Source organism: Thunnus albacares, chromosome 24 (assembly GCF_914725855.1).
Source record: "Thunnus albacares chromosome 24, fThuAlb1.1, whole genome shotgun sequence".
Taxonomy (NCBI): domain Eukaryota; kingdom Metazoa; phylum Chordata; class Actinopteri; order Scombriformes; family Scombridae; genus Thunnus; species Thunnus albacares.
In genome coordinates, this window is record NC_058129.1 from 14,003,604 (window position 1) to 14,015,539 (window position 11,936).

At 39.3% G+C, this 11,936-nt stretch overlaps 1 protein-coding gene across 1 annotated transcript; it reads left to right on the forward strand.

Annotated features, from left to right (window-relative positions):
• The first annotated feature begins 429 nt into the window (after positions 1-429).
• LOC122976509 (ly6/PLAUR domain-containing protein 1-like) lies at positions 430-10,623 on the forward strand. The gene is made up of 4 exons (XM_044345024.1): positions 430-643; positions 3,294-3,428; positions 8,027-8,296; positions 9,284-10,623. The coding sequence occupies exons 1-3, from the start codon at positions 595-597 to the stop codon at positions 8,272-8,274; spliced, it is 432 nt and encodes a 143-aa protein (XP_044200959.1). The 5' UTR covers positions 430-594; the 3' UTR covers positions 8,275-8,296; positions 9,284-10,623.
• Positions 10,624-11,936: the final 1,313 nt, after the last annotated feature.

An 11,936-nucleotide genomic window follows, 5' to 3' on the forward strand; every position in this document is an offset into this window, starting at 1 on the left:
AAAAGGTGTCTCTATATGATTGATTGAAGTATTATATCAATATCATTTATAAGTGTACCAAAAAGTATCATGAAACAATGAACACTAAGCCTTTTGCGCACGGACTCACTGAAGTCCTGATATGTAAATTTTATAAGAAAAAATAAAAGGATATTAAAAGGAGGAGAAATGATCTCCTGTAAATATGAATTCATTTAACTTTTCTTACCTCTCGCAACAGTAACATTACAGAAATATCACAATAAATAAACTCACTAAATGTGAAGCAAAGCGAGTTTTAATCCCCCACAGAGGCTATTATTGCCATTTCTCTCTCATGAAGGCATGAAGACACACTGACTGAGATATGAAAATGCCAACTGTGCGCGCCCGTCACGTGGTGCGCTTTATGATTTCTGCGCTCCGGATTTGTCTCCAGTTGCGCTGGAGAGGAGACCCTTCTTCACTTTGCGGAGCTCTGTTCTCACCTCAGCCAGCCGAGAGGATGAGCGGATCCGTGTCTGGGCTTCTTCCGAGGCGATTCGTCCTCAATGCCTCCGTCTGAACAAGTTCATTTGGTCTGATGTTTCCCCACCGAAAGTCATTTGGGAGAGAATGCGTCTTCTGGTTTTTGCGACTTTATTTGGAGTCCTTCTCGACGCAGGTAGGTCCAACTTGGAGACACTGCAGCCCCGTTTCAGTCAGTGATGAGTGAGGGCACAGTTTGGAGCGCAGGTCCCTATGTGCATGCAACACAAAACTAAATTCGCTTTTATTGTATTTATATGTGCTTTCTAACAACATTTGTGCGCAACAGAGAGCAAATGTCAGCAATACAAACAATATTAATTTGCATCTACACTCATTTAGACATTTTATAACATTTAATCTCAGGATATATTGTGTCAAAATGTTTACAAGCTTATTTTGACGTTGTTATATCAGATAAGCTGTTATTGTCTGTCTGCGTATGCGAGGTCCGTGCCAAATAGCTCAGACTTTCAGATCCTACACTGCAACCCATCTTTTCCTCTCACGGGGACATGCTCTTTATCAACCTCATACACTTATGGAAAAACTTAAAGAACATGGAAAGAGTATTTGGCAGTATTTGACAATCATGTTGCGTTTTTGGTGCTGCTTTTTGCGTGCTGAGAGAGCAGTGCTCTGCTGGACTCCTCTGCGCATTTTTGGCACAGAGGGAGAAAGATAGTGGCACATAATCAAGCCAATAAGAACCTTAAAGTGTTTAAAAAATGATTATCAGCTGAGCCTCTGAGCTGGTTGTTTCCATTTCTCTAGTGCATGTGTTTTCTTTGAATGGGGGATTTTATTCTTGCCAGTACAAGAGGGTGAAGATGTTACCATCTTGTGCCATTTTGCTCCTTTCAAAGTAGCTGGTGGTCACGCACAGAAGGTTATTTTGTTGAAGTATTATTATGGGGAAACTTAATTCATGTATCTATAGCTATTTGTTATCCCTTTGAGCTTATATTTATATAATATTATTTCCTTATTTTGTATTCCCTACAGTGATTGTAGTGAACGGCATTGATATTAGAATATATTGGTTTTGCAGTCATTTTACACACCTGGATGCAGAAGGTGTAAAGGTTTATTTTTCTTATCCGCTTCTGTTTTCTGTTGTGGAACAAACAAATAAAATTCAGAGCAATTTTCTAAAACTGATAAGCTGAACTCTGGAGCTGGATTTTGCCTTCAGGTACGCTTCAAAAAAAAAAAAAAAAAAAAAACAGAGAGAGAGAAAGTTCCCTGTTTTCACAATCTCCTTCCAGGTGATGGATGGAGGCTTGAGGCATTTGCTTGGTTTAAAGTAATTAGGCTGGAGGTTGTGATTTTATATGTGGACCTTTATCAGTTGAGTCTGCGTTTGATGGCGCTGTCGGAGTTGAGATTAATGATTGGTGCCATTTCAATAATTACACCAGTAATATCTGTCAGCGGGAACGGATGGCCTGTGTGGGACATTTAAGAAGGAAAAGGCAGGCGTGTTTGTGTGAAGGACTCACAGTTTGTGATTATAGACCTCCATGTATGTGATGGTGTCATGATGATGGTGATGATGTCTTTTAGAAATGTTAATTAAACCTGGCAGGTGTTTTAGATTAAACAATCCAGGGTGTCAATCAACACTTAGTTATGGAAAAAAAATTACTTTTGTGATAATAGGCTCAGTGAAATATAGACTTCATCGTTCCCCATGGTACTGTGCAGTTCACATGGGTATTGCACAGTATATTATCTGCAAAAATAGCACCCAGATGTCACTTTTAACCAGCATTGGTAGCATAATGTCAGCTCTAGACCTGACTATCTGCATTTTACTGTAAGTCTGATAGCTTGATGTCCTCCCCTTTCTGCAGGACGTATGTTCAGTATAGACACTCAGGATTTTGGGGTAAAAGAAAACCTCATTCTGGCGGCTTTAAAAGCATCAGATGAAATTTGCAAAAGCTGGGCAAAGTGCTGTATGTTATCTTTACGAGACGACGTGGTAGCAGTCTGACGTTCACATTTTTACTACCTCAGGGGATGAGAATACGCACGTCAAGTCATCCTTGCTGCCTGTTTGCATTGTAAATGGAGCTTTATTACCTATAAAACCCATGGGTTAAAAGGAAATTTAAAGGGACCACTTTGCTTTGCTGATGTGTGCTTTTATGGCTTGTTCTCACCTCACCGTATGAATCTATAACCTCTCTGTTGACACATGGGACAGCCACTAAAAGGCAAATGAAAGCAAGGCTGAAAGCACCAAAAGATTAGACTACCTTACAGATAAAGTCACAAAACCTCAGCACTGCCCTTCTGCTGTAGTGGGCGTATTGTCACAACACTGTGGCAGAAGACAGAGAGGATGACGTCGCACTCTCACGAAGCGCCATTAGGCTTGTTTGGAGCTTTGGCACCATCAAAGGCGCTCTCACAAAAGCAAAATCTATAAAGCCTGTGCTGCTTGACTTTGAGCTTGTATTTTCAAAACCTTGCGGAATGAGGATATTGTTAACAAATGTCGATAATGTGCTCTGCAGTCAAGAAAAGACGAATGATGTATCCTGTCATGAAAGGACGACAGAGAAACAAGAAACTATTGTATGTAGACAAGAAACTTGTGCAATGGAAAGCAAGGAAATGGAAGCTTTAGTGATAGATGTATTTACCCTCAAATGACATTAAATTAAGTTTTAATTAAAAATAAGAGGACCACCTAGTTTCTTTCCTGACCATAGTTTGATGGAAGGATTGATTATCTATCTGTTAAACATTCTTTTTGTTCCTCCTCCACTGGACAGGAGATGCCCTTCAGATCCAGTGCTACCAGTGCGAGGAGATGAAGCACAATGACTGCTCCACTCCGGAGTACATCGTCAACTGCACTGTCAATGTACAGGACATGTGCCAGAAGGAGGTGCTGGTCAAACCTGATGGTAAGTTTGCTTGCAATGTGGATTTTTCCATTGGCATGTAAACACATCAATCAATACACACATGGTTGGTGAATTATGAGACACAGCAGAAGCCAGACATTCATTGCAGTATTCAGATCTTTCTTGGGGTTTCCATCAATATTTTGTAACTGGCTCTCATTTCTTTAAATTGTTGAGTCATGGTAGCTGTCATGGTAACCACCCATCAATTTATTACACAGCAGTGTTGCTGCAGCTGGAAATGTAAAACATCATTTCTGGTGGCAGTTCTCAGTAGAAAGTCTTCCCAACCAGATGATGTCTAGCAAATGTAAAAGCTTTAATGATACGAATGTAGCCTGAATCGCTAGTTAGTCTTGCAAATCCAGATATGAGTGCAAATTGTAGTTCAAGTTTAGGTTTATTTGTATAACACACATTTCATAGATAACGTGTAGATGAAAGTTCTTTACAGGGTAAGAAAGCTTTCCTGTAGTTTTCACATTCCACAAATCCAGAGGAAGGACATAATGCTGCATTCACATGGATTCAGACAGACATTAGATGGCAAACCAGATATCGTTGTAGTGGACGAGAGCAGGATGGTAGACAGCATAGCCATCAGAAGTTAAAATGTTTAAACTTTTGCCATCCTCCATAATGGGATTTACAACCAGATGTTACATAGAAACAAGGAAAGCTAACATATGGCAGGCAACTATGTCACTTTATTAACTATTTAAATTCCCAATATGAGGTCAGTTTATTGAAATAACGCCTGTTTGGATATTTGCTTTGATGTTTTTGTGTGGGAGCCGCTGGCCGGGTCCTGCTGTTCCATTGGACTGTTTGTTTTTTCCAAGCTGTACAGAAGGGGTTGTCCTTCTGCTGTCTACCGTCTGCCTGAATCCATGTCAATGCAGCATAAGGAATAAAGTAAAAATAAGAAAAAAAGAACACATGCACAGAAGGTTTGCTGTCATAATTTGAGATAGGAAATTAAGTACACTGTGTTGCTGAGTAATTAATGATAAAGATGAACAGACTGGTACAGATATTTCAAAATGGGTGCCATGTTTCCACAAAAAAGTCGATGAAATGCCCCAAAACATCCAAAAAAACTGTGTCTGTCTTTGAATTTTTTTGAGTTGTGCAATTTAAGTGATAAAATGCATGGAGAATCTTATGATTTGCAGTCTAAGAGGAGCTGAAGAAGACCTATAGTGGTTGAAACATTGTGATACCCATGTGGAATTAAAGAAGATTTAGGAACAACTGAGTAGTGTGTGGGTAGTCCTTTGTTCTTATGTGTATTTTTTGTCACATAGCACCTGCATAAATGCGTGAATGTGCGCGTGCCCCCTGATATTTGCCAATCTAAGAGTATACATATAAATAACGTTTATTTCTTGGCTGCAAAGATGCCTGTTGATGGCTATAAAGACCTGCTTGCCATCTCAGAAAAAAACAAAGATTACCAAGAACCCTGATAAGAAAGCAATGAACAGGACATTTTGGGAAGAAATTTGGAGGATTATGTAGTCTTGGCAGCGGTATTTGGCCACAAAAGCACAGGCTCAGCCAGCCAAATTTATACAAGTGCAAAGTTAGAGTTGCTATTTTTCTGTAGAGGAGAGGTGACCATCTGGAAACCGGAGACGAGCTGAACACATCGCCGCAATCAGAAACGTACTTGACCTCTGAGCATTACGTTTTATTTCTTTGCCATTTGAATGAGTGGAGGCAGCATTATTAAGTCGCTAAGCACCCGCAATTTTCGTGATGTACAACAGGGCAAACAATTAGCATTAAATAGATGTCATAAGCAAGTTTGTCTGGAAAAACAGCAGGTCGAAAAAAAATATCATTTTTTCAAAAGTTATTTTGCTGTAATTGTGGCATTTATTTCAAAGTTTCGCAAGAGCAGCCTATCAGTAAGTTGTGAGGTTTCTCTCTTCATAGTAAAAAAGACAGAAAACTCACCAAGGAAACCAAACTATCTCCTTTTCTTTCTTCAGAATACTTTTTAATCCTCGTATGTCTGACTTACCGACCCTGCAGAGGAAGCTGGGTTGGTCAAAACAGTCTTCTGTGATTTCAGTGTAATAGACATTGTTATCTGTTATTTTGCTCCCATTTGCTCGGCTTCAAAGAACTCACTATTGTCCACTGTTACTGGAATCACGCTTGCAGACAGATGATCAGACTGTAACACATCAGTTTTTCCCTGCAGTGTAAAACCTACGCATCATAAACAAATGTAAGGCCTTTTTATTTTCATGCTCATTTCCATGAGGCGTCTCATCTGAGTGTTGTGTTGCTGTTGTTGTGTCGCTCTAAAAACCCAGACAACACTATCTCTGAACCACTTTATTCTACTCATGGATCAAAGAGGAGAGACTTTCCTTCAGCTGCCACTGACACAACATTAGATTAGGTTTGCGCCGCCCTACAGAAAATAAAATGGATCATCATGTAGGGAGCCAAATTGTCTTTTCTCTGAAAAGCGATGGTCCAGTCAGAGCTTAGCAACCGTAACTCAGCACGGCAAGTCTGTCAAGCTTTGGATTTCTCAACATGTTGAAGTGGTGCACATCCAGCTCTAATTAAATCAATTGACATTATGCATTTCAGTAGCAAGGAAGTACTCCGATATGTCATGATGTGTATATTGACACGTGCTGCTTGTGATCACATTGTGCCTCCATTTTAGCAAATTTATGTGCAGTTTTAGAATATAACATGCAGCGTGAAGGATTGACAGAGATGAAACTTCCTTTTACAGCAGTTTGACAAACATCAAGTGCTATTTATATTAGATAATCCCCCGCACAGCACTTGGATCAGCTGCTAGAGTTACTGTCTTACTACTGCTCCACTACTACTAGTACTCTTACTACATGCTACTGTCTTGCTGACTGGTCAGAATGTGGTATTTGTTGTTTATATGTGTTTATAACAATATATCATATCATAAGTTCAATGCAACATTAGTTACAGTATTACACGTCACAGGCCAGTTTTCCATGGCATAAGCTTTTTACTGTGTAACAAGCTAATTATTCCAACTTATATTGTCAGTAAAATATATGTTATATTACATAGTTACATTTAAATGTTGATAAGTCAGATAACAGACCAACAAAGTAATAGAACTATCTTATTCACTGATCGTTTGGGAAGAATGCAAGTAATGCTAATAATTTGATTAACTTAATAGCTAAAACTGGTAATACTATATATATAGTAATAATAACTGGCATGATCGTAGCAATATGTTATCAGCAGAGCTCTTGAAGTTCTTCACCATAGAAGGATGCTGACTACTTCCAGGTAGAATCGAGAAATCAAGGAGCTGTTGTTTGAAAATCACATTTGAAATAACTTAACGGTTTGAGTGGAAAATCATTATCGTTATCATTGCAAACTACATGTCTGCATGAGAGCTGGAAGCTACAGGTGTACTACAGTAAGTATAAGGGGGACGGGGCTTAGCAGACGGTCAATTGGGCGGGAGTCTGACTGATTCGTGGAATCAAGAGCTGGGCCTTGAAAATACGAGGGATTAACAGCATTTATTGTTTCAAGGCCCCAAAAGAGCTCTGTTCAGAGGGTCCAGAACTTCCAGCAAGGCCAAGATAAATTTGTATTCAGGAAATTCAGGCATTTACATGTGATTCTGGTGCAAAAAAAAAACAGCTTGAGGCCAAGCATGCTGTTTTGCAAGGTGATTTGTACACCTGTACACTTGTGTTGTGAAGGATATCAAACAGTAGGTGGCCTGGTGGTCAGACAGACTCTTCAAATTGGAAGTTTTTAAATTCAGAGCGTCTACAATAGCGTTACAGGTGTTTATTTTATGTTTTACATTGACATACAAAAAAAGAAGCAGAGTGCTGATAATTTCTGTAGAAACATGTGCCACAAATACAAATAATATGATGGGGAAAAATACTCAGCTGTACATATTTCCTCTACTTCATCAATAAAAAGCATTCCCAGATTGTGAAACGTCCTGCTGGCAGAGATTTGATTTATCTGAATTTGATTTAATCAAAACTTTCTCTTGTCCTGTAAGGGGAAATTCCATTTGCAGAAAAACACAAGATAAATAACACTCTACAAATGCCACATAAATGATAAAATACCTGCCATAACATACCATAGAAACAAATAACACCAATATATACACCAGATGGAGAAACATCACTTGATAAGGGAGTCAGTGGCTCTGGAGTGCAATAAAAAGTTACAGCACTACAGAATATGAGTTTTTTGTTCTTCATACAAGCATACAAATTGTAACAACATATACCATACTGACAAACATCACTTAATAAGACCAGACAGGAAGTCAATAGCTCTGTAGCCCTGTAGTGCAATAAAATGCTGCAGCATTGCAAAACACAAGGCTCTTATACAGTACGTTACATCTTCAATCTAAGCAATCTAATTACAGCAAAGGGAGAATGAATCACTAGTTCTTTCAGTCTGTTGTTATATTTTGCAACATGTCAAAGTTGAATAACTGACCAATAACCTTACTTTCTCTGTCTGGATGCATATGATTTAATATAATAATATAATGTACAATGTTTTTCTTTCTTTTTTCTTTGCAGGAATACATTATCGGAAGTCTTGCGCGTCCTCCGGGGCTTGCCTCATCGCCTCCTCTGGCTACCAGCAGTTCTGCACAGGGAGGCTGAACTCGGTCTGCATCTCCTGCTGCAACACCCCGCTCTGCAATGGGCCCAAGAGGAAGCGCCCCGTCCCTTCGGCGGCGACGTCCGGCCCTCAGACGAACCGGCTTCTCCTTTTCTTCCTGACCCTCTTCCTACCGCTGCTGACGCTCCTCCCCCTGACGTAGATGGTCCCACCGCATCTGCTCTGTACAGTTTGTTTTCTTTAATCCAAAACCATAGAGGAAAGTCACTTTGTTCCTCTTGTCTTTGGTTCATCAAGTTCATGTTTCCCAGTTAGAGCTAAATTAGGACAGAAAAGCAATATTTTTGCGACGTTGCAAGGTTAGAGAGTTTGGCAGCAGAAAAGGGATTGTCCTTCAGCTGAACATGACAAACTTGTTTGCACTTTTTGCTGTAATTTATTTTCTCTGGTGACCTACTCACAAAGAAGTAGCTGCATATAAACATCAATCCAGACCACAGTTTGGGGCCAACGAGATGAGTGGTTGGGGGTCTAGTTAAGTTAATTGTTTTCTATTTTAATGTCTACTCTCCTAACAAACACCAGGCCACTCCAGGCCCCAATTAACGGAGTAATTCCACAGAGTCTGATGACTAGATCTCCACTCTTTTCAAAAACATGCACTTTTAGGCATTTCAATGCATTTTTTGATGCTTTTGGAAGTCAACTGGCATTTGTTCCCACTTCTATCAAACAAACCGAACTAAAAGAGTTAAAATAAACACAAACAATACCCCTCTTTTCCACTAAATATAAGGCTACAGCCAACAGCTTGTTAGCTTAGCTTAGCTTAGCACAAAGACTGGCAATGGAGAGCTGGGAAAACAATTTAGTAATATATAAATATCATTTTGAGGACACAGGTTTGAGTAAGTGGATTTGTTATCTTCGGACTGAGCCAGGCTAGCTTTATCCTCCTGTTTCCAGTCACTAAGCTAAGCTAACTGACTGCCTGCTTTAGCCTCATTTGGGTGTCCACATGCTTTACTTTGGTGTGCATATACTTTTGGACCATGTAGCTTAGAGGAGAACAAAAACTTGCAATTTCAGGCTTATTTCAGTGCATATTTGGTGCCACTAGTGTTCAAATACAGACAAAAATGCTCAAAAATGGTTGGTATGCATTTCCTTTAAGGCTGAATGAACACATATCCTGTCTATTTTCACCCTAGGCTCATCCTGGAGCCCAGACCTGCTATCACTGCTGTACTGAAGGAGCAGATTTGGACACCTCGCTGGCTTTGTAACCTCTCAGCATCATGAAAAACTGTTAATCTGATCGATATAACACTGTAACCACTGAGAATGACACTGGAGAAAACTGGAAGCTGGAAGAGTACTAAGCTTTGTGAATCGTCTATTGCTCCTGTTGCCAGAAAAGGACCATCCAGTCTACAACCAAGGCATTTCTCAATGTCTTTGCTTTTTGTGAAGTGGAGCGTTTTGTGAGGAACCTGCACTGAAGTTATTTTCTGGTTATTAAATGCTGTAAAAGGTACTGGTAGAAGTTATAGTGGAAAATTTCTTATTTTGTGGGTTTTGTTGAATTTATGGTTTGAAACTGAGCTGTTGTTTTATTTCTTGTTGATGCTGTTGCTGTTGTTGCTTAGAATACACACATTTTCTTATGACCCCTCACTACACATATATTCTTCATATGTTATGATGAAGAGGGCACTTTGATTCAGGCAAATAAGAACTGAATTTGAAGGTTTCCGAGGTCTCTTGCAGCATATTATCATATTAATTTATGCATATTTTCCACTGCCAAACAGTATTGATTGACATTTTACTACAGGGAATACAAAGATGCTGAAACGGTTTTGGAAAGCCTATTTGTGTTATCGCTTATTCATCCTCAATCTTAAAACTGATGAAGTTATACAAGCAGATGATTGGATATATTAAATATTAATATTGTGTCTTTGTGAAATGAGATCTTGAACCGTTTTAGAGCTAAACTTGGAAACACCTAATCCAGTGAATTTATAAAATAGTGTTACATAGATATAGCGGAGTATGAGAAAAAGCTATAAGCACAAATAAATTCTCACTTGAGAGTTGCTTCAGGGTGATATCAGCCATATTTCCCATTAGTTTTCCTCAGAACATAAGAGAATTAAACATATGCCAAAATCATAGCTAGTGTTGCATGTAGCCAATGCTGTAGACCAAATACTGTATTTTCTAATCAGCACTTATGACATAAAATTTGACTTACAGTATTGATCTTATTTCCATGTCGAAATGAGCATTTTGTGAAATTTACATTTCTCTCTCTCATTGTTTCCATGATGTTTGATTTACTGCTTGCACTGGATTGCTTTTTTTCAGTATGTATATTACCTTTATATGTATTGAATGTGCTGTAGACAATAACAATGCAGGCATTTTCTCACTGTATTACAATGCCGCACATAAAGGTATTAAAGGAGAGCAGAGTGAAAGCCGAGAAAGTGAACTGACAGAATATGGAATTTTGTAATGTTATAATAAAACCAAGAAAAAAACACGTTTTCATTGGTAGAACAGTGTTTTAATCATTATTTGACTGAGCAAAAGGAAGAAATTGTGACATTTTTTCCAAACTTTACAGCTAAATATCAGAATTCACCTCATGCATGAACTTTTCAGGGTTTGGGTGGACGGGGGTGACTTTATTTGACTCTCTGGGAAATGATATCCACCACTGCCGGTGGTCTCTGGGAGGTTATTCAGGTCTAAATGCTCTCTGTGTGTGTTTAACCTTCACACAGCCAGGCTAAGGACAGCGTGGAACCCTGAAATTTATTGAATTATCTCCATGCTATTGTGCTACCATCACTCAGTTACTCATCTATTGATTATTTTATGCATTTTGCCTCCTCTGGGTTTCAAATGAGTAGACACATACATCATTACAGTTTTTTTCAGATATCTTTCTTGCCATATTGTCCAGCTTTGTTACCCCAAATCAAGCGTTTTCAATGCAATGAAACTGATAAAATGAGGAGAGAATGCAGATTAGACATAATCAATCTGTATGAAACCCATTTTGCACTGGCTGTTTTTGTCTTGTGGAATCTACGTTTGATTCCAGTAAAATTCAGGTAATTCAGCAAAGATGAGATATCAGAAATGTGCAGGGGTCTCCACCATGTATTCTCAGGTCGAACTATTTAAGCTCCCAGCAAAAACATTCACCCAGCCCCCTTCTTATCTGGCTGACTATTGCATCTACAGTTATCTCTTGCATTTTTAAAGAGAGGGAAAGAGCTTGACAGTCCAGTTGTGGCTGTGACGAGTGTCCCCGGGAACGGATGATTGACTTGTAAGTGCCATAATAGTGTTTCCAAGTAACCGTTTTCAATTATGTGCCTAATAATGCTGCGGTGCATTGTTAGAGACACAATAGAGCAGCTCCCACTGGATGAATCCTGCAGTCCACGGTACAATTACAATAATGAGACGTGAAAAGTTTAAAATGCAGCAAATGTTCAGCTTGTGAGACATTAACACAGTGACATCAGATGACTTTAGTGTTGTTTAATGATGACGTTTAACCTCAGTTTGTGTGTGTGTTGCTGCTTAAACTCTGGGTCTATTAGTAGCAAAGGCATCCTGCAGTGTTAGGGCGCGCCTGTATGACAGCACATCATTAAGCCTCAACAAAGAGGAAGAGGAGGAGGAGGAGGAGGTGGAGGAGGTGGAAGGAGTCAGGACAGATAATCACAGAGGGGAAGTGCCGACCACAGATCTCCCAGGGTTAAGAAGCAGCAAAAACAGGAGATTATTAAAAATAATAAGGCCCACCTCTGCCTTGTTCTAATGACGTGTGCACAAACA